At 42.1% G+C, this 22,765-nt stretch overlaps 1 protein-coding gene across 1 annotated transcript in view; it reads left to right on the top strand.

Annotated features, from left to right (window-relative positions):
- Positions 1–14,955, top strand: part of eif3hb (eukaryotic translation initiation factor 3, subunit H, b) — an 83,541-nt gene extending 68,586 nt beyond the window's left edge. The window contains exons 6-8 of the mRNA XM_017454849.3: positions 8,242–8,362; positions 11,305–11,437; positions 14,492–14,955. Coding sequence (XP_017310338.1) covers positions 8,242–8,362; positions 11,305–11,437; positions 14,492–14,589 — 352 coding nt within the window. The 3' untranslated portion in view covers positions 14,590–14,955. The remainder of the gene's footprint in view (positions 1–8,241; positions 8,363–11,304; positions 11,438–14,491) is intronic.
- The last annotated feature ends 7,810 nt before the right edge of the window (positions 14,956–22,765 follow it).

Here is a 22,765-nt window from a genome sequence, read left to right as displayed (position 1 = left end):
GAATGTTCGCTGTTCGTCGCTGATCATCCAGGTAACGACACACAGTATTAATAATCGAGCTTGTGTAAACTTTTGAACCGGTTCATGTGTGTAAATTCAGTTATTATTGTGTCTCGTAGACTACACAGTCTGTAAACATCTGCTAGGTGAAATAGTTTAATCGAGGCAGGACTAAATAAAACACAAAATGCAATTCATGATTCCTCTTATTAAAAAACTAAAATAATTCATTATTAAAATTTTGCCGATTCTCCTGGGCGTATGTAAAGTTATGACCTCAACCGTGCATGCATTTTGTGAGCGACCTTAAAAAAAAATAGCAGACATTCCTACATTGCATAGCATAGTATAATGTAAATTTCACACTAAATTGTAAAATGTCTCGTGGAATTTGAAGCTCGGTATTGCTTCAGATGAATGTATTAGGGTATAAGGGCGCTCACCCTTTTGTTTCCATCTCACTCTCTGTCCCTGTCTTACTATCTTTAGCCGCGCTCCCTCTTTCCCTCTATAATGACTGGAATACTAAAAAAGCGTGCAGGCATGGCAGATTTATCAGTGGCTTTGCTCTGGCGTTCTTTTCCCTCCATCTCTCCCCTCTCTCCACATCTGTTTAAGTTATCTCTTTGCAGTCTGCTGTTACCGTAGAAACCAAAGCAAACACTGGTCCACTGCAGCCCAGCTAGTACAATACCTCCCTGTTTCACTCTCGTCTCGACCCCCCCCCCCCCCCCCCCCCCCCCCCCCCCCCCGCGCTTTCCTTTCTAACCACTCCTCCCTTCTTCCCAGAGGGTTCACATCAAATCAGCTCTCTTCATCTGAGAGGCTAAATTGAATTCCTTTTTTTTCCTGCATGAAGTGAAAAAAGAATTATGAGTTTTACAGTGTGTGGATGGGGAGGGGGGGGGGGGGGTATCGGGTCGGGTGGTGTGGTGCTGGGAGAATCTGTAAGTCTTTGCTCGGCTGAAAAAAAAAAAAAAAAAAAAAAGAAAGAATGTAGCGCTCAATATAACCTCAATTTTAAATGAGCCTGCCTGGCTGGAGGGGTCTGCCACTCTCCTCCTATAGCCCATCCTCCCTTCTTCCCCCTGTTTAACTTTCAGTCTGTCCATCCCTGTTATAATCCTGCTGCTCTTGGACTTTGATTTCGTGTATATATGCGTGTGAAAGCACTTTATAGCCAGAGCACACTAGCATTTGCGTTACAGAGACTAACCATACATTTTGTGGAACCGCCCAAGATTTTTTATTTATTTATTTATTTATTTTTTAAAATACACATACACAGAAAATGTTCCACCTCTGTCATTTGAAACGATGGTGCATAGCCTCTTACCTCATGCGAAAATCAACTTGGCTTACGCAAGTGAACCACATGGCTGTCTTATTTCTCTGTGTTGTGGTGGAATTAGAGTTCAATCTTTGTCTGGCCCCAACAGATCTCTTCCTAAACCACTAATCTATCATGGCCCACTAGCTCAGACGGTCTCATCCCAAACCGAAGGGACAAACATGCGGCTTAGGTTTAAAGAAAAAAGGCAGACTGATGAGTTTGGGTGCCTCCGTTTGTCCGGCAGGCTTCAAATTTTTGTGCTTAAATAAATGAAATCCTACTTACGTAGACAACTTTGCCGCTCTTGTGAATTGTATGTTTGCCTCATGCGCCGTTTGAAGTGCCCCCATTTGCTTGACTAGACGCTCTGAGCAGTGTGTCATGTATTTTTCTCGTTACAGAGCAAGTTCAGTGAAGACTGGGTGGTGATCTCTCTCTCTCTGCCTCTTTTAAAAAGCTTAGACAGAAATCTCTTGCCATGGAATAATTGCTGCCACTAGCACCTAGTCTTATCTGAGTGGTTGTCTGTGCCTCTCCATTCTACTGTATTGTGTTTACTGTATCTACTGATCGGAAGGTCATGAGTTCAAATCCCAGCGCTGCCAACCTGCCACTGCTGGGCCCTGGAGCAAGGCCCTTAACCTTTAACTGCTCAGCTGTATAAATGAGATGAATGTAAGTTGCTCTGGATAAGGGCGTCTGCCAAATGCAATGAATGTACATATATAAATGTACTGATTTATATATCATGGGTTAAGGCAGATTTTGCTGCAGGCTAGTTGGGCTAGGCCATACAGGCTATGTAGGCATACAGACTAATGTATACTGACAGGCTAACACTGTGCAATGCATTGACCAGAAAAAAACGTAGATGAAATATAAGGTGGATTCAGAATGCCAGGAGGATGTCATGTTTCTTCTGGGAAATGAACCAGAAACCCATCTGTTTAATTTGCTCCCAGCAAAGTGACCATGCCCCAAAGAATTTATTATTTGAAGGCAGTTTGTAACCAATCATGATTAAACAGTATGACCAGCATACTGGGCAGCAAAGTTTACTGCATTACAGTATATTGTCCGTAGGCCAGTCACTGATGGTTTGAATTTGTAATTGGATTTATGGTTACTGCCTCTTTTATTAGGAGATTTTAACCAATGTGGCCCAAGATCTGGATGAGTTTGCCACTCCTGGGCTGAGCGTGATTGTGGGACAGACAAACTCAATAGTGCAATTCCTATACCTATTCCTATACACAAACCGTAACGCTGACCTCATGAAACCTTTTTTTTTAATTTAAAAAAAAAAAAAAAAAAAAAGGATTATGGAATTAAGCCTGCCAACATGCCACCATATGATCCAATCCTTCCACCAGTCGAATTCTAAAATAACACAGTTTGTCTTACTGAGTCACCTTTTTCCTGTGGCAGCCTTTATTGGGACGCCATGTTCCTTAGTCAGACCTTCTGCAGATCCAACTGCGTCACTGAACGGTTTCGGTTACGGTAAAGAAAGAGGATGGCGCCCTCCCACTTGTTTCACTCTTCCGGAGATCCCCCCCCCCTCCCTCCCTCCACCCCCACCCCCCTCAAACAGTATCTCATTCACAATAAGAAATTTCTCTGCTCAAGGCAATAAATGGCACACGAGCACGGCCGATTTGAACATAAGCGCCATTTGCAGCGTGAGAATTTAGCATTCTGTTTCTCCTGTGAGATTTATAGACCGCGTAGAGTGTACATGTGTGCATGCCCACACAAATATACCATAGGAGATTGTGTGTGTATATGCGTGTGGGTGTGTGTAATTCAGCTAGTGTGGGAGAGAGTATTCTGAGCTCATTGGAGGCTGAATAATGAGGTGCATGGGAAAAGATGGAGGTCATATTGGGATCCCTGCCCTCATTCATCAGAGCTGGCACACCACGACAGAAAGCCTCTTCAGAAACATTAAAAACTCCTTTCCAGGGCCACACACACCAACACACACACACACACACACACACACTTGCTTACTTTCTTGCCAAACCTGCAGAGCCAGCAAGCTCTGTAATTTGCTGGGTAGGGGTAGTTAAATGGGAAAATATCTGTTATTTTTTTTCTCGTATCCAAGTTTACATGCATTTTTCACAGGGTAACTTTTCAAAACTTAAATTTATACTTTCCAATGTGTTTTCCTTTTTAAAAAAAAAAAAAAAAAAAAATTATATTTCTCAAATGCGTACTTTAATAAAAAGTGTGCCTTCCGTCTCATATCGATATATTATTATAATAACAGTTAATAAATGGACTAACCGCTAGGACGGTGAACTGTTCATCACTCTGCTATAAAAAACAAACAAACAATAACAAACAAAACATTATTGCTTAATTCTCCGGACCCGTCTGATCCGTTTCGGATGTCCTACCTCTGGATGGAGCTCTCATCTACTCCAATTTCTGGGACTACGGCTGCTTCTACGGCCATACAGACTCCATATAAATCCATAATGAACTTTTTCACAATATCTGATGTTACCCAGATGAGGACGGGTTCCCTTCTGAGTCGGGTTCCTCTCAAGGTTTCTTCCTCTTAAAACATCTTAGGGAGTTTTTCCTCGCCACCGTCGCCACCAGCTCGCTCAATTGGGATAAATTCGCACCTTTAATATCTGTATACCGTGTTGATATTTCTGTAAAGCTGCTTTGAGACGATGTCGTTTGTAAAAAGCGCTAAACCAATCAAATGGAATTGAATTAATCGGGGACTTGATTGGTCAGTTGTAGTTGAAGACTTTTAATTGAGTTGTAACGAATATTATTGGAAACGTCTCGTGAGCGTCATATCTAACTTCCTGCTCGTGCTACAACAACCTCTAGCTGAGATTTTCTTTAGTCCTGATGCACACCTCTTACTTGCACACCACAATAGTGCTATTCTCTGTATCATGATACTGCCGGATGTGGCTTTTCTTTTATTCGTATTTTCTCATCTGGCAAAATGAATACGTGACCGAATACTCAGATGGTGAACTAGGTATCGCACATCCCTTGGCACATTTTAACACATGGTTCCCATATTTAGGGATGCGCCGATCAGGATCTTTGCATCCCGTACCGATTACCTATCATCACGATCGGCCAATCACCGATCCCGATCGTTCAAGCTTTATATATATATATATATATATATATGAAGTGATGTGTAAGCTTTCTGTTGACCGTCACTGTTAACCTTTTTTATTTTTTTTATTTTTTTTTTCTTTTCCCCCCCAGATAAAGTAATACCACGGATGTTGCCTTGGTGATATTATTTACAGTAATGTTGTAGGTTGTTGTTTTAGTTGAGAATCAAATAAATAAGCACGGCAAATATTCATTTAAACGTGAACATTTAAAATTACACGGCGAATTTGTCGTTGTTTCTCGAGACCTCGTAATAATTCCACACTGTCGAGATGACCGCAGCGCTAAAGTTTTACGTCGTCAGTTTGTGTTCGGTCCGGGAGATCGGCCATTTTTAGAGACTACCGATCGAGTCGTAGAGCGCGATTATCGGCCGATTGATCGGAGTGACCCTACCCAGATTACTTTTTTTTTTTTTTTTTTTTTTTTTGGTCTTCAAGTGTTTTAATGACTGCTGTTGTTTTGTATCGCGTCTTTTCTTGGACACTTCTTCTTCCCTGAAACATCTTCAGTTGCTTTAACTTGTGAAACTCTCCTCGTTGATGATAACGTGGAAAGCACTTAAGACACCACTCTTAACAGGAACCTTTGAGAATGTGTGCGTGTGAATTAGTTAAACTTTGTCCTTACCCGCAAGTGGTGTCTCATCTGTCTTCCGAGCAGATTTAAGGAATTTTCCTGGAAGATTAATGGAACTTGCTATTGTAACTAATTGGCTGCTAATGTGGATTAATGCTATACTAGAAATAAAAAAGGCTAGGCATGGGCTTTGGAAGGAATTTAAAAGTATCCTCATGTTATCCTCTCAGTCCTTGACTTTGATGTTCGATATTAGACAGCAGCAGCATGGAATAGGATTGACATATTGCTTGAAATATGCAGCGTTTCATGTAATGTTTTCCAGATATGACGAATCATTTATTTGTTTCCTAATGTATCTCCACCCATCACTATATTCCCTTCTGTCGAGCAGTTATTTATAAGCCTTAAGGCTGGAACTCGTATCGTCTGCGTGATTCAGATGGGCTTTGATGGTATGGAATTCCCAATACTAAAGAGTGAAATATGCATCCCTGGGCTTCCTCGTTTGACTTTCAGAAAGACTGATTTTGTGGTTTTCATTCTAGTGCTAACCCCAAAAATCAAATTATTCCATAATCCGAAGTTTGCCTAGAGAATTTGGAGGCTCGCTTGCTTCATGATTTTCAGTGTCATCACAGAACAGTTTCGCGGGTTTTGGCAGGAACTACATGTCCGTCTTCCAACCTAGGAAAGTATTTGATTACCTCACCGGATTTGCTTAATGACGAGTTAGTAATAGTGACAAGAAAATATATCACACAACATCACACAACAGTAAATATCAATTACTTCAAATTGCATTTGGCACGTGATATTTTATGCAGGCGTGATCTATTGGTTTTTAGAATGTGAGCGCTACAAATTGAAGTACTTAAAGCAATATAGAGGGAATGTTCCCTCGGTTTTTATATTAACTTTGGATGGGATCTTGCTTTATGTATTGTGTAAGTAGCTTTAAGATGTAAAGCCAAATCGATATCAGATTTACGCTGGAGTTTAAGACGGATGAAGCCCCAAAGACGATAACGATCAATATATCTGCTGGTACAGCTACAGACGGTGACGGATTAAAAGGGGGGAGGGGGGGATTTTATTGGCATGGTTTGGGTTCACTGGTCCGCTCACAGGCAAGGGTCACTGTAAATCAGCACCGTTTTTCTGACCTTTAATCCTCTGATGAAACATTTCTACCCTGACAGGAGTGTCCTCTTCTGGGATGACTCCGCCCCCGTCCGTAGGATGCAACGGCTTATTAAATGATTTGACGAGTATGAAAGTCTATTTCAGTCCCTTCTGAAAGTATTGGAACAACTATTATTGGCCGATTGTTTTGTTTTTGCTCTACGTTGAAGACATTTGGGTTTGCGATCAATAGTTGAATGAGATGATGGATCAGAATTTCAGCTTTCATTTCCAGATTTTGTTCAACAGTTTAGAACATGGCACCTTTGGTGGCTGACCACCTAGATTTTAGGCGAGTAAAAGTATCGGAACAGACAGTAGGGAAGGAAATTAAAGTAAATAACGCTTGGTTGCTTATCGCTTGCTTGCAATAGCTGCGTCAAACTGGCAGCCTCTTTCTGTTGTTGTTTCGGGGGGGGGGGGGGGTGGGTTCTCTCTTCAGGAGGTGAAATGCATTCTCAGTTGGGTTGCGGTCTGGTGATTGACTTGGCCAGCCTAAAACGTTCCAATTTTCCTCCCCGATAAAGTTCTTTGTTGAGTTGGCGGTGTGTTTCGGGTCATTGCCGTGCTCCATGATTCCTCCTGATTCATTTGGATACAGTTCTCCGTTCCTGTAGACTTCTGAATTCATTCTTCTACCACCATTGAAACATCATCAATAAAGATGACCGAGAGCATTCCAGAAGCAGCCCTTGTGCTTGACTGGTGAGCTTGTATGTGTTGGATCACGAGCAGATCTTTTCGTTCTCCACGCTTTGGCCTTTCCATCACGTCGTTAGAGGTTAATCTTGGTTCCAGAACTTTTATGGCTCATCTCTGTATTTCTTTGCGAATTCTAATCTGGCTTTCCAATTCTTACTGCTCATGAGTGATTTGCATCTTGTTGAATAGTCTCTTTCTGCACTTTAAGTATTCTTCGAGTGGTGGATCGTGATACCTTCACTCCTGCCCTGTGGAGGTTGTTGTTTTTGGGTTTTTTGCTTCACAGCTGCCACAGTGTTTCTGTCATCAACTGCTGCTGTTTTCCTTGGCCTACCTGTTCCATGTCTGGTTGTTAGTACACCAGCGGTTTCTTTCCTTTTCAGGACCTTCCAGAATTTTGTACTGGTTATGCCCAAAGCTTGTGCAATGGCTCTTTTGGTTTTTTTCTCAGCTTCAAAATGGCTTGCTTTTCTCCCGAATGCAGCTCTCTGGTCTTCATGTCGGTTTATCCTTTTTAACAACACATGCAGTCTTCACAGGAGAAAACCAGGGCTCAAACCAACAGCATTCAGAGCTATTCATTGTTTAAACAATCAATCTGACAGGGCACACACCTGGGCAACAAGAAGAACCTGAAAGTCACATGCTCCATTATTGTTGATAACTTGGTGGTTCAAACAAAAGGTGTCATGTTCTAAATTGTTCAACACATCCAGATGTACATTTTTTTTATTTTGATCTGTTGTCTCATATACATCAAGTGTCTTCAGTATACAGGAAAAAGAAAAATAAACGGCCTTGCCGTTCCAATACTTTCAGAGGAGACTGTATATATTCCAGCCTTCACAGTGACAAGATCTCGACCCAGTTGAACACTTACTGGAGACGAGTCAAAACACCAGTTGAGGAAATATCTTTTGGAAAAATGATGTTCATGTCCTCAGGACGGTTCCAGAGACTTGTGGAATTTATGTCAAGACGCACTGAGGCTTTTCTGGCAGCTTGTAGTGGCCCAACACCTTACTAAGACATGTTGTGTGTTATTATTTATTTATTTATTTATTTATTTGTCATGTGTCTGTGTTCCACAAGAAACCACCCACAGCTGCGGGCTAAACATATGTGTGTGTGTCTGACTAAACTAGACATCCAAGTTTTCCAAAAATGAAGTGATGTTCGTGTCGGTTCAGATGTAAATCTGCAGTAAATATTTGTTGTTGTCTGCGAGATCCTGACTGTATGAATGAAGTCACTGTGCTCTGCCTTTCCTTCTGCTCCAGCTCTCATCTCGAGAAAAGCCTGCAGATGCTGATGGACCGAGTGGACGACATGTGCCAAGACATCAACAAGTACAACAACTTCAGCCGCAGCCTGAGCAAACAGCAGCAGCAAAAGCACCAGGTAGCACATGCTTCTGCTTCTCTAAGCCTTCCTGCATGTAGTTGTTACCTTTCGTTAGACACGATTACTAATGTTTAGTCTTTCAGAGAATAGAGCATCACTACTCCTTTTTTTTTTTGTTGGTGTTTATAATGTTGGAATTAAATCAAGCTGTTTTAAATGAGAAGAACAAGTAACGAGGTACATCTGTTCGACCACAGAACAGAAACTTTCTTGAAGGCTAGCCATACTTTAGTATCTGATTTATTTATTTATTTATTTATTTATTTATTTAAAAATACCCCCGCCCTTCCTTTTATTCTCTGTGGACCCCTAAAAAAGTGCTGAGGTACTCGTTTTGTATTCGGGTAATCTGCTTAAGTCTGTACTGTTAAGAAGCCCGACATCATGTATTCATCTTAAACCACATCATAAATATTTATTCAGTTCTGTATGTTGTGTTTGGCCATGTTCCCAATGAGATGCGCTGCTCATGAAGTGCCCTTAGAATTCTAACACCAGTCCCTAACCCTGAAAGGTCGGTCCTCTAGAGATGTCTCTCTGTGCGTAGAACCTAAAATCAATCATTAGGTCTGAATGAAGTTCTCGCTGTCTGCGTTCTTGCATGGCAGGTTGTGAAGGTCAACCAAACCACCTGCTGGTTGAACTAGTCATGGTTTTCTTTATTTCTCCTTTTCTTGTTCTCTGAGATGGACTGGCACGCTGCCCAGTGCCCTCCAGATCCTCCTTCCTTCATCTTCATCTGCTTCAGGAATCTTCTCGTGGGCCGTCCCTTGCTGGCGCTCGGCCATGCTTTTGGAAAAATCGATATTTATCGCTGAATTGCTCGTCCAGGACTCTATACCGTTACCGTGCCTGTGTAGTGCCGCCTGCTACAGTACGTCTGAGCTCACCGCGTCGGCTTTGTTGCTGATAAGATGGAGGCCCTTTTTCTCCAGAGCACTTTGGTGCTGACCCGCAGGTGACTCGGAGCTCAGCGCGGTGGGACTCACCAGCTCTCCTAGGCTGCTTTCATATGTTTCTAACTGATTTCTGGCTTTGAGTATAGTAAAGGTTACAGAATTTCCCCTTCAGAGGTATGCGTTTTTTTTTTTCCGCTGCAGTGCGGAGAGCCAAAGCCACCACTAGCAGAACACAAAGCCTTCCAAACCAGCTCTGTTAAATGAGCTTGAAGGAAATCAATGGAGTTGCCATCGATGTCAAAAGTTCAGGGATGAAATCAGGACAGGTTTTTGCCCCGTGCTCCGTTACTGATCGAGACAAGTGCAAGTGTCTTCCTCGTGTGAGAGACGTGAACTTTATGTGCAGTTTAGGAGTTACAATAAGTTCGAAGTGCTTATAAGGCAAACGTTCTTAAAAATAAAACCCAGGCATTCCTTTTCATGCTTATTGTGACTTTATTTCATTTTCGCCTCATACATTTTCAATGGCACATTTTAGATCTGATGTCTAGGGCGTGTGTATATGGGTCGATCTGTTGATATTTGATCTGATTATACGAGCTGTTGATCTGCTGCTGACGGTCTCGCTCCAATCGAGCCCGCTTATTTTAGCTGGAGTTAAACTCGAGCATTACCAGCAGCCTTGAAAAAGATGGGTTAGAAATAAGGTATGAAAAATGTCGTCGTGGTTAATTAGCTAAATCTCAAAGGTTTTCAATGGGGTTTGGGTCAGGGGACAGGCTGATTTTATGAAGGTCAAGGTCTCATTTAATTTGCATATTTGTCTAATCATCCTCATGTTGGTGAAAGGAAATTTGTCCCCAGTGAAACAGGAAGTCGTGGATGACTGCTTAAGGGGGGTGGGGGGGGGGGGGGGGGGGGGAAGTATTTAAAAAGAAATAAAAAAAAAAAAAAAAAAAGAATTTCTAGGGCCACCAATAATTCTAGATATGGTTTTGTTTTAAAAAAAAAAAAAAAAAAAACTACTTTTTTTTTTTTTTTCTTAAAATAAATTTACTTTAATTTCTTATATTCTTAGGGTCAGAGTAATAATGTTTTCAGTGTGAGATTAAGCTCATTAACCACAGTAATTTATTTATTTATTTAAAAAAAAAAAAATTTTTATTTCAAACACATCGTTACCAAGGGTGCCGATAATTTTGAAATCGAATGAATGCCCAATCTTAAACACACACAATTGGTGGCATGTTTTCGGACAGTCTGTTTCATGTTCACTCGCAGGATCGGTGTCTTGTCAGTCACATCCGCACTGCGTGTTCACAGCATAACATACTCCAGGATAAGAACTGAAGCATGTGTCGAATCCCGTCCGAGACTGATCCGGCGTTTCAGGCCAGTCATTGGCTTGCGGTACATAAAAATAACGACATTTTTATACCCTCATGCAGTCATAGGAATCAATGAGTGCACTCGTAACTCGATTGTTTTTGCTGTAGCAGGTTTTAAAAAAAAACAAAACAATTTTATTCAATCTGTTGAAACTGTAATTAGTGACGACGTCTGTGTAAATATTGAAAAGCATGCGTGTTTGGCTGCTGTGAGATGCATGACTAACTGAGCTGAAGCATACCACACACCACTCCGACCACATCTGCACTTCAGAAATGTGTCTAGTCGGAGGATGGTATGTACATTAGAGGGGAAAAATGCTCAAAGGTGCTGGATGCGCACCATATATCATCTTCATCGTGCTCCTTTTTTTTTTTTTCCTCCTCTGATTTTCTTTTCCCTCCTACAGTCTTTGGTTCCACTTGTCATCTTTTCTTCCCTTCTGACAGAGTGCTCTCTCTCTCTCCTTTCTGTCATGCACCACTTGTGGCTTGAAAGGTTCACCCTTAAGTTTTTGTTTCATTGGGAGAGTATTCAGTTGGCTCAGGCCATCTGCAGGTTAATGGCAGGAGCACCAAATATCAAGGTCATATTAATGGTTTGTATTCTTCTCTCTCGCTCTCTCTCTCTCTCTCGCTCTCCCCGCTCCAGTACGTCCAGAGGCGTCAGCAGGAGAATGCTCAGAGGCAGAGTCGAGGCGAGCCTCCGCTTCCTGAAGAAGACCTCACCAAGCTGTTCAAGCCTCCACAGCCTCCTCCACGCATGGATTCCCTGCTCATAGCCGGTCAGTTTGCACACCAACCAGACACGTAGACCTTTTCCCTTGCAACTTCTTCAGTGATTTGGAAGGGCTGGGGGACTGATGATGATTAACAGACAATGTGTGTGATGGCCTGGGAGAACTGTTCACATGGTGAAATTGTTGACATTTTCTTATATATACACACACACACACACACACACACAAGTGAATAAGATTATCTAAGGTTATCTCGTTACAGCAGCAACTGGTGGGAGATATTAGGGAGCAAGTCAGTTCTTGATGTTGATGTGTTGTAAGCAGGAAAAAACGGCGAGTGTAACGATCTCCGAGACTTTGACAAGGGCCAAATTGTGATGGCTAGACGACTGGGTCGGAACATCTCCAGAGCAGCAGGTCTTATGGGGTGTTCCTGGTATGCAGTGGTTAGTACCTAGCGAAAGTGTCCCAAAGAAGGACGGCCGATGAACCAGCGACAGGGTCGGTGGTTTTAATGTCGTGGCTGATCGGTCTAAGCGTGTATGCATGCTCAGAAATACACAGGAATTCAGCGCTATCAGGCTTGCATGGATTCAGTGGAAATGTGTTGAAAGTGCCCGCTCAGCAAAGCGAAGGAGACATGTGGAACAGACTGTGAGAACTCAGCCCGTTAATGATTCATTTCCTTATTTAGTCTGAGCAATCTGGGTCTGAAAAGCTTTGGACTGATCCCCTCTGCCGCTTGAGGAGTTAGTCGGGAGAGACGACGAGCAATTTATAGTGCCTGTTAAAGAGCCCTCGCTTCAGATAGAGATGGATAGGAAGAAAGTGTTGTTTTCTCGCTATTTAGATAAACGCCACGGTCCAGATTAGCTGTTGGAGAACCTAATCAGAATCGCCACGGTGTGACCGTACACGATGAACCTCACAGAGATGTGAACCACCGCCTCAGAGTGCCGTTATGTCGCTAGCGGTTGTGCGGATTTGTAGATTTGCCCTTTGCAGTGTAAGAATTTAGTATTCCTAATGAGTAGCTGTGAGAGACTTGTGTAGATAATAGCAGCTGAGGTTACAGTGGGTCTGAAGAGTTGATTACATTCATGTACCAGCCTTCACAACGCCTGTCTGCCTGTCACCATGTCTGCGGCAGTGAGGATTAATTGCACACACTCTCACGTGTCACACACTCACTATGCCAAATTCAGCCATCACTCTTTCTCATGCTAATGAGCACTAAAGAGCATAAAAGAGCATTAGCATTCACCGCATCTGTAGCATCTAATCCCTCTCTCTTAGCCGTTTTTTTTAAAAAATCTTTCTCCTCCTTCCTTTTTTTTTTTTTTTATTACTAAGTCTTCCTCCTTTACGGTTATATTTTCATCACTGTCTCTGAGCAGAGACACCCCGGGCAGACGCACGTTTGCCTTTGAATTATTAACATTCCTGATTTACTCCAGCTCCGCTTGCAGTGGAATACATTCGCCTGTGGGGCTTTATGTGCGAGGTCGGTTATTGAGTAGTGAGTAATTAGATTTGGAGTTGTCACTGTGTACAGGTTGTATGAAATATTTACCTCGAGCTGCCTGGGCTCCAGCTGCATCTAGGTGTTCGGAGCTATTGATGTTTAGCGTTTTCATCCATATTTATTGCGCGTTCGGATCAGACGACGTAGTCTTAAAGAGAATAAACCCGTTTTACTTCAATAAATCGTGCCAGAAATATTAAGTCACATTCACAGTCCCTGTGTTTGTTGTTGTTAGCATATGAAAGGCAGAGTGACCTGAAAGAGACTGTTGTTAGTAGACAGAGATTCCGTGGGTGTCATTTAGCCCTTGTAGCGCTTTAAAAAACCTCGATTTTCTTTATTATTATTATTATTTTGGTTTAATGAGAAACAAGTTTGAGCATAGAATTAGCAGATACTCTACGTAAAATGTGTATGGCGTGAGGCCGTTAACGCCATTCTAATGATTCATTCATTCATCTTCAATAACAACCACTCAATGTGCTGTGCTGTTGTCTACCACAAGTGCTGTAGCTTCTTATTCATGTTAAAAATGATATATCTGGAGCATTTACTTTGTTATTATGAAGGACACATTACCCACGTTTTAAAATGCAAAAGTCGTATGTAAAACGTCTTTACGTATATACAGGGTGTCCTAAAAGTCTCCGTACGTAAGGGACCGTGTTTGCCAGCGCCACGTCGGTTATGTCTGTCAGTTGATGTCCGTGGACGTGCACTTCTCGGTCGATCCTCATCACTTCCGGTCTTTTTGAATCGGTTAATAAGTTTGGCAGCGGCGTCGTGTGTGATGTGCTCGCCGTTGCTTCACAACTTTGCGATCGCTTCCCGATCCGGCCGTGAGAATGATTTCGACGTGCTCTTCTCTTTTTTTTTTTTTTTTTTTTTTTTTTTATTTCTGGAAAAATACATCTAAAATATAAACCGAGTATGGAAAGACTTTTCTGCTAAAATGAAATAAATTCCCCGTAAGCACGGAGACTTTTGGGACACCCCCGCGTTTGTAAGTGCAGTATCAGTGGGACAGACCTGGCAACCCCGTGATGGTATGAACCCTATGCCACTTCTGCATTAACATTCAGTTCGGAGTCAGGAAGAGAGCAACATGTAAGTGATGCTGAAGCTGACGCTTTTGTAAGATTGTGTGTGGGTGTGTTTTTTTTCTCTTTCTCTTTTTTTTTTTTTCCGAGAGGTGAGCTGCTGTTGCAGGTGACGGAGTGTTTGTGGGAGCTCGGGAGGCCTCACTTCATTTTTCAGCCTCTTAAGGGCTTTTAGAAAAACTCTCAAGCCCTGCCTGGCAAAGACGTGTGTTCCCCTCCAACGCTGCCTAGTAGAAAGCCAATCACTTAGTGCTGCAGACTGGCCTTACAACATAATGGAGGACATTAAGAGCGCCAGCCAGTGCTGTCATTACTCTCTACCTCTACACCTCTCCTGCTATTTCTGTCGCCTTTTCCGCCCTCCTATCTCGCTCCTATCTCTTTTTCAGGATCTGCGGTGAATCAGCAAGTCCTGAGATTGTCGCACTAATTATGCCTATATCCCCCCCCCCCCTCGTTTATCCTTCTCTTTAGGGCAAATCAACACGTACTGCCAGACAGTAAAGGAGTTTACATCTCAGAACCTGGGTAAGCTCTTCATGGCCGAGGCTCTTCAGGACCACAGCAGCTAGAAGACGGCAGAAATGATGGTTCTCCTGAGGCGAGTCCTGTAATCGGTTTCGAGTAAATCTCCTTTAAGTTGCTAACGGAAGAAGAGAGGGATAAATTGCAAGGGTCTCTTTTGCATAACATGTACCTAGTATGAAATTGTTACATGAATATTTGTAATTGTTCGTGTATATAAATCATTATATCGAACAACCGTGCATAGGTATGCATTTAAAAACAAACAAAAAAACAACCCAATTATATAGCACATGTTTTGGCTACATTATGTAAGCTGGGCCTGTGAAGAGAACGCAGAATTCCCCTCTTTCGGTTTTGTAAAAGGAGATTTGACTAAATTGGATAATTAAATGGATTGTGCCTAACATTCAGTGGTTGTCTGTGTGATGTTTATGGTTTTGCTCGGAGCAATAAGACTTTTTTTTTCCGTGTCCAGTGTTTGCTTTCTTGTTTTGGAGCTGCAAGGCAAATGTCGCTAGCGACTAGTGGAGGCAAGTGATGGAATCTCACCCCGATTCTTTTCCGTAAATACCTACGTGAACACAGTTCTTCACCAGTGTCGTACACACTTGTCGATGTGGTTTAGGAAACGGTATGATGACTCACCGTAATGTATAAACATGAACAAAAACTAAATGTAGCTGAAGACTAGAACATTGGAAGCTCCGCCATATAATTGAACCCCTCCTGAAGTTTGAAGCCGGAACTGTACGCATGTAAATACAGACTATTTTAGAAAATGTTCACTTCAAAATAAGATTTTAAACACATGGAGATTTGACCGTGTATTTCTGAAAAAGTTTTTGGGTAAGCTTGAGTCATGTTAACTTGAACTATTCCCTTAACCTAGCTCTCTGCTACAGTTCCTTCCACTTTCACTCTCTTCTGCTATTCCCCTGCAGAGGTAACTTTCTTCCCATTTCGTTTACAAGACCAGATTTCAGCCACTATTCCGCTTACGTGAACTGTCTGGAGGAAACGTTCGCATTTGTCCAGCTATGATGATGTTCTGGCCTTAACTTGTTCGGTTTGAGTTCACACACTTTGCATTAACCTCATGTCCTGTCCTGTCAAAAGGTCCAGACTTACATTCCTCACTCTCTTGACTAAATACGTTTGTACCGGACTTGTTTTGATCGCTTCTTGGTCTTCATGATTGATTGTTTTGGTACAGTGGTGTGAAAAAGTATTTTCCCTATTCTTATTCCTTCTGTTTGTGTGTCTCGTACAAAATTGTTTCAGAAATTAAAACAAAATCTAAGATAAAACGAATACAACGTGAGTGAACGCAAAATACGGTTTCTAAATGATGTTATTTATTGAAGCAAAAAGGTAGCACTGCCAGTAGCAACTGGGGCCTGTGTGAAAATGTATTTGCCCCCATAGTTACTAATTCCCCAAATCTATGAAACTGCATTCATAATGTGGTTCGGCTGGACCAGACACAACCAGACCTGATTACTGCAAACCCTGTTCGATCACATCAACACTTAAATAGAACTTTTTCAACAGCATGAACATTCCAGAAATGATGAGGAAGAAGGTGATTGAAATGCATCAGTCTGGGAAGGGTTACAAAGCTATATTAAAGGCTCTGGGACTCTAAAGAACCACAGCGAGAACCGTTATCTCCAAACGGAAAAACTCAGCACAGTAGTGAACCTTCCCAGAAGACACTGGGCAAAAAATGACATCCATGGAAGACGCTAACCCAGAAGAACATTAAGGCCCGTCTGGATTTTGCCAAAACACACCTTTTGGGAGAATGTTCTGTGGACTGATGAGCTGAAAGTGGAACTGTTTGGAAGACAGCGGTCCCGTTACATCTGCCGTAAACCAAACACAGAATTCCACAAAAAGATCATCATACCTACGCATGGTGGAGGAAGTGTGATGGTGTGGGGATGGTTAGCACGTGCGCCTCACACCTCCAGGGCCGGGGGTTCGATTCCCACCGTGGTCCTGTGTGTGCGGAGTTTGCGTGTTCTCCCCGTGCTGCGGGGGTTTCCTCCGGGTACTCCGGTTTCCTCCCCCAGTCCAAAGAGGCTGATTGTGGTTGGCTGATTAGGCTGATTGGCGTGTCTAAAGTGTCCGTAGTGTATGAATGTGTATTTGAGTGTGTATGTGATTGTGCCCTGTGATGTATTGGCACCCTGTCCAGGGTGTACCCCGCCTTGTGCCCCATGCCCCCTGGGATAGGCTCCAGGTTCCCCGTGACCCTGAAAAGGATAAGCGGTATAGAAGATGGATGGATGGACGGATGAATTCTGCTCTCTACCAGAAAATCCTAATCAGGCTCAACTGGATTATGCAGCAGGACAATGATCCAAAGTGTAGGAGTAAGTCCTAGTTCTAGATGAAAGTGAAAGACTGGTCTCCAGATATTATCCGGAAGCGTTTGGTTGCAGTTGTTGCTGCTAAAGGTGACACAACCAGATTTTAAGTTTAAGGGGGCAGTTGTGTGTTTCCCCTCAGGTTGCCTTTGTTTCATGCCGTATTTCGTTTGAAGATCTACAACTATTTAGTATGAGATGTGCATAAAAACAGAAGAAATCAGGATGGCTCACATACTTTTTTCACAGCACTGTGTGTTCTGAGGCCTTCAGAACAGGTTTATTTATAATATCACCTGCCACTTAAATTATACACGGGTAAACTTCATTAGACAGTGGTTTCAGCGGTAATTCATATCCATGGGTTTCTAATGTGTTTGTTCTAATATGTTATGGTTTCTTTAGAAACGGCTCATTCACAGGGACTTGATTGACTGATGCTCGACAAAATCGAACCCTTATAACATTTAAAAAAATGTTTTGTTATTTAACAAAGAATAAATTCTAACTGTTGTGCGCAGTGCTAGCTCATTGCTTAAGACCTTGGACAGCTGATCGGATGGCCTTGAGTTCCAGTCCCTACGCTACCAAGCTTCCACTGCCCGACCTTTGCTCAAGGCCCTTCACCTTCGACTGCTCGGTTGTATAACTGAGATAAATGTAAGTCACTCTGGATAACTGCGTCTGCCAAACGCTCGAAATGGAATGATTGGGTAAAGCAGTAAGTATTACACCATGAGGGAGTCTTCAAGAGAGAAGAATGCGCACTTTCGGGTATTTCTGTAACATGACGAGCGGGGTGTTTTTTTTTTTGTGTGTGTGTGTTCAATAATCAAGTAAAAATTGTAATCATTGGCAAAACTGCTGCGATATAAGCAGAATAAAACACTTCAGGGTGTGCTGTTCGAGATAAACCTTTGGGGTACTTTGGATCGGGCCGTCTCATACCACCCGGTTGTGGATTATTTTGAAGTAACTGTAGGCCCCGTCACATTTTACTCCTTACATCGTTTTTGTCAAACTGTCGATTTCCGGTCATTATTATGGGCTACGTTCTGTAGATTAATGACATATAATCCCATGAAGTCCGTTTCAGTGCTATCTTGTAAGGCTACTAAATGTGGACACGTTCTAAGGGGGGTATGAATACTTATTCAAGGCTCTACATGCGTTAATAAAGAAATATCAAAGAACGTAGCACGTTGCTATAAAAGCAGTTCTGGGTCCTGTGATGCTGGGATTAGCGCTTAGCACGTTTGCCTCACACCTCCAGGGTTGAGGGTTTGATTCCTGCCTCCGCCCAGTGTGTGTGCGGAGTTTGCGTGTTCTCCCCGTGCTTTACGGGTTTCCTCTGGGTACTCCGGTTTCCTCCCCCAGTCCAAAGACGTGTGTTGTAGGCTAATTAGCGTCTCTAAATAATCTCTCGTGTGTGCAGTTGTGCCCTGTGATGGGTTCGCACCTCGTCCATGGTGTCTTCTGCCTTGTGATAGTTTCCAGGCTCCCCATGACCTTGTGTAGGATAAGCGGTACAGAAAATGGATGGCGGTCCTGTGAAACGCAGCATTTATCAACGAGATTTGCTTCACTCCATACAGATGAATAAAACCCGAGTTCCTACAGAGTTTACTCTCCGCTCCTTCGGCACGATCCGCCCACCAGCCGTGCGCCGTCATCATTAGCCTGACGGGAACATGGCTTTAATTTATTTCTGCTTGACTAGAGGTGATTAAAGTTGAAGAGTACTAGTTTCTTCTAGAGGAATGGCTCAGAGGTGAGTTGTGCCTTTGCACCTGTTCATTAAGACCTCTGTTAAATCACAGCTCTCACAGCTGATAATCTGATTTGGTGTTTGTGTCTACAAGCATGGAGGAATGAAATTCTCCCTAAAGGCCTATTGATCCCGGCGTGTATGAGCGAGACTCCGAGGGCATCGATCGCGCAGGCCCGGGTTTCAGGTCAGCCTCATTAGACTCTACTTTGAACACTGTCATTGTGTTCGTTTCAGCACGGCGCCATCAACACGCTTCTGCTTTTATTCCGGTATTGATAAAAAATGTTTTTTTAAAAAGCCCAATTCTTTCCACTTGAAGAAGGAATCTGCACTTTTTGAAATAAGTGAATAGGCAAGAATAATGCAGGGTTTTGCGACTCGTCACAAAGTCATTGGCGCTTGCGACATCCATTTTCAGAAAGAAACGTTCGAGCACACTTTCACGCCTTCCTGACCGAATCATCGCTGTTTTTCCTTATGTTTTGAACATGAGCTCTACGAGGTGATGACTTGTTTATGGAAATAGTGGTGGTGATGTTAATCATCTGTCCTTTGCTTCAGTTGCGTAGCAGCGTACATGAATCAGGTCGCATCATCATTAGAAATATTGTGCTGGAAGCAGTGCTCAGGGCAACAGCGGTTTTTTATTTTTTATTTTTTTCATATAAATCCTTTTCTTTTCCCTAAAACCACCCGGTCTATTCAGCTTCCTGTTGATGACGCACATTACCACAGTTTCTACCCACTCAGTACGCCATGCTTTCCTGATGGGGGGGGGAAATACATTTTTAGGTTCTTGAAAACTTTCACTTTTAGACTTCCTGTTGTGTTGACTGTAGCCCACTTCCTTTGAATCATCCATACAGGAAAATCACTTTCTCAGTGCTGCTTCTGTGTCCCCCCCCCCCCCCCCCCCCTTCTATTCCCTACACTTTCTGAGGCTAAATGATCGAGATCAAAATGACCTTAATTAACTTCTCAATCTCCCAGGCAAATGTTCGTATATCATGAGCTAGTTGATTTTTATTTATTTATTTATTGGTTCTTTTTTCTTTTTCTTTTTTTTTTTTCAGTTTTCACTCGATTTTAGATTTCGGTAAATCACTCGTTCCAGTTTCTATTTCCGATGCTGCTATCGTAAATGCCTCGAAGCTTCTTTTATAATTCAGATCAAATTTTGGAATTTATTTTCTGACAATGCCGAGAGACAAAAATATTCATTTTAAAAACAAACAAACAAACAAAAAAAACCCCACCAAGACTTGAGATAAAGCACCGGACGAGTAAATCTCAATGATCTGCGGAACCCACTCGTTAAATGACCGCGATGTAATCCTCACAGATGCAGAGGAATTTTAATATAAAAGCCCGCCTTGGTTTTCTCTTCAGGTGCCAGAAATTCAACGTGGGCTCAAATGAAGATATGACTCATAATTTTGTGCACCCAGCAAGAAATTACATTTTCATTACCTTTGATTCACTTTCCTCCTTCACTTTTTCCCCCCTCTCTTGGCTCCTTTGTGACGGTTTATCGGAATAATGTAGTGTTAAGATCACCTTCGTTTTCGTATATTCAAAGCGACGTGCTGTACAGTTTAATTCTAGCCATAACACATGATTTTGGCCTGCTACACTTGAAATGACTCACACTTAGAAAACCCTCTCTGACAGGGAAGCGCTGTTTAGCTCTTAGTGGAACCTTTTACGGGATCCCCAGAGGGACAGCTGTAACCCTTACCACTGAACTTATATTTATAAGAGTGCAGGTATTATTGCACTAGACTAGCAATCGTGCTCGACATCAGCTACCACATTTTAGCCTAATCGGCTTCCCAGCAACCAAGACATGGCACTGTGAAGCACATTGGAGCTTTTACTGGCCGGGCGGTATGAACAGCTCAAACACAAACAGATCCGGCTGCATATGAAGGAGTGTGGAGAGAGAAACAGCAGATACAGGCAAGATTGGGAATTGTTCACTGATGCAAAACTCTGTGTTCCTTTTTATTTATTCACATATAATGTAAGAGCTACAGTGACTTCAAAGCATGGTATCTGTGTTCACACTAGCCAGAATTTTATGCTTTGGTAACATAAAGAAAACAGCGTGGTTGTGGGTCCTTAAGGTTTCTAAAGTATTAAAGGGTGAATAAGTAATAATCTTAAAAAATTAGAATTTGTCTTACGTGCTCTCATATAACTTCTGACCTAAAACATAAACTTGTCACTCTTGCTTGTGTGATCTTGATGAATTATAACATTATTATTATTATTATTATTATTATTATTATAAAAAAATCAACTTTGGAAGTTACGACACACTATATAGTGACACTTAAAGGAAAAAATCCAGAACACTTTGGTCTTTATAATTAAATCATCTGTGTAATGAAACTCCAAGCTGACTTTTTCTTTTTTTTCCTTTTCTTTCTTTTTTTTTTTTTTTTTAGTTTAAACCTCTTTTATCCACATGTTGATCTATTTTCACTGAAGTTAACGGTTTCCCATATTACCCACAATGCCGTTCATCTACCTGCCAATAGTGCCACCAGTAGGAATTAGCCCTTGCTTCACCTCTACCTGTTTTAAGTCCTTTAGTCTCCTTAACTCTTCTTATCTGGACACTCTGCTCAATCAGATCAGGTTCTAAAGCTTCACCGTTCATGCTAATGCTCCTCGTCAACACCATCCTGCTCCTCATCTCGTAACTGACCCGAGTCTCTGCTGTAATGTTCCTCGGCTCGTTTCTTGCATGAATAATGGAAATACAATATCAACCCGGAATATTAGCACCAGAATCACTAAACACATCACCGATATTACAATGTGATCATATTTCATGTGTCTCAGTGTGCGGTTTCCTTTAAAGTTCACAGAGGAAAAAAACCTTTCGTTTAATGCATATAAAGAGTTCTGACGCTTTCTATGAGGTTATCATCGTGTGGATTTATTTTTATTACAGTACAACGTCTTCAGCTTTGGATGCTTTAACGTCAAATATGGACTTAACTCCTAGTTGCATGCATGCACCACTAGTTGGCAGTCGTACACGCTCGTCTGTGATTCATGGTTGTCCTTGCTGCTCTGTCCTCTAGCGAATTGCATTCGTACTGTATCGCCTCAGCCTCCACTCTCTCCCACATGACTATTCTTTTGTGACAGGAGTGTTCATTTCTCTCTCTCTCTCTCGCTCTCTCTCTCGCTCTCTCGCTCTCTGCAGTTTTCTTTTTGGTTCCACTGACTGATCTCTCTAGTCTGTCTTCTTGCACGCTGTCTGGCCTTGGCTTTTCAGTAAGCCTCATGCCACCGCAGTGTCAGTGTGTATGAGCTGAATGCTCCTCATGTGGGTCGGGTTCAAGTCCATGTGCGCCATATTAAAGTGTGTTTGTGTCTTCTGTGGAGCTGCTGACAGACACACGGACTCATTATTGAGATGAAGACCTTGCCATTTGTCCCAAGGAAGAATGGAACAGGGCGTCCATTCCCCACTTCCCTAAAACGACCCAATACCATCTGACTTTACCCAAGCAGCTCTGTAAAATTACATTTCCAAAAACAAACTATTCATTATTAACCGCTTGACTGAGCGCTTCACGTTGAATAAGCATGACTCATCATCATCACACTCTACTGGTATTGTATTCAGTCTTTTCTTTCGTGGAACAAGTAGTTAGTTCACCATTTTGTTCACTTAATACCTGCACAAAGAGGCATGAGTTATGAGATGGCATAATGTGTCTAAGATTTAAAAGACCTGTTCATTTATGTGGCTTTACAAGCACGTCAGTCAGAGTCGTTCTCAGTTAGCTTTTATCTTCTTATTAAAACAAGTTTGGCATGATGATAAAGTTTCTTTCGCTTTTTTTCCACTTTCAAATTTTTTTTTATCCAGGAAGCTTTTATTTCTTATGAACAATTGCTTCCTAAATCAGACTTTAGAGATGCTAATTCAAACCTATACAAACTTTTTTTTTTTTTTTTTACCCCCCCCCAGGAGCACGGGGAATTGAACTCCTGTTCCTTCTTTATTAATGTGTGAAACAATAAAGCTCAGAATGAAAACCGGTTGTTCAAGGG

This window comes from Ictalurus punctatus, chromosome 24, assembly GCF_001660625.3.
Source record: "Ictalurus punctatus breed USDA103 chromosome 24, Coco_2.0, whole genome shotgun sequence".
Classification (NCBI taxonomy): Eukaryota; Metazoa; Chordata; class Actinopteri; order Siluriformes; family Ictaluridae; genus Ictalurus; species Ictalurus punctatus.
This window is presented reverse-complemented; position numbering and strand designations above follow the sequence as displayed.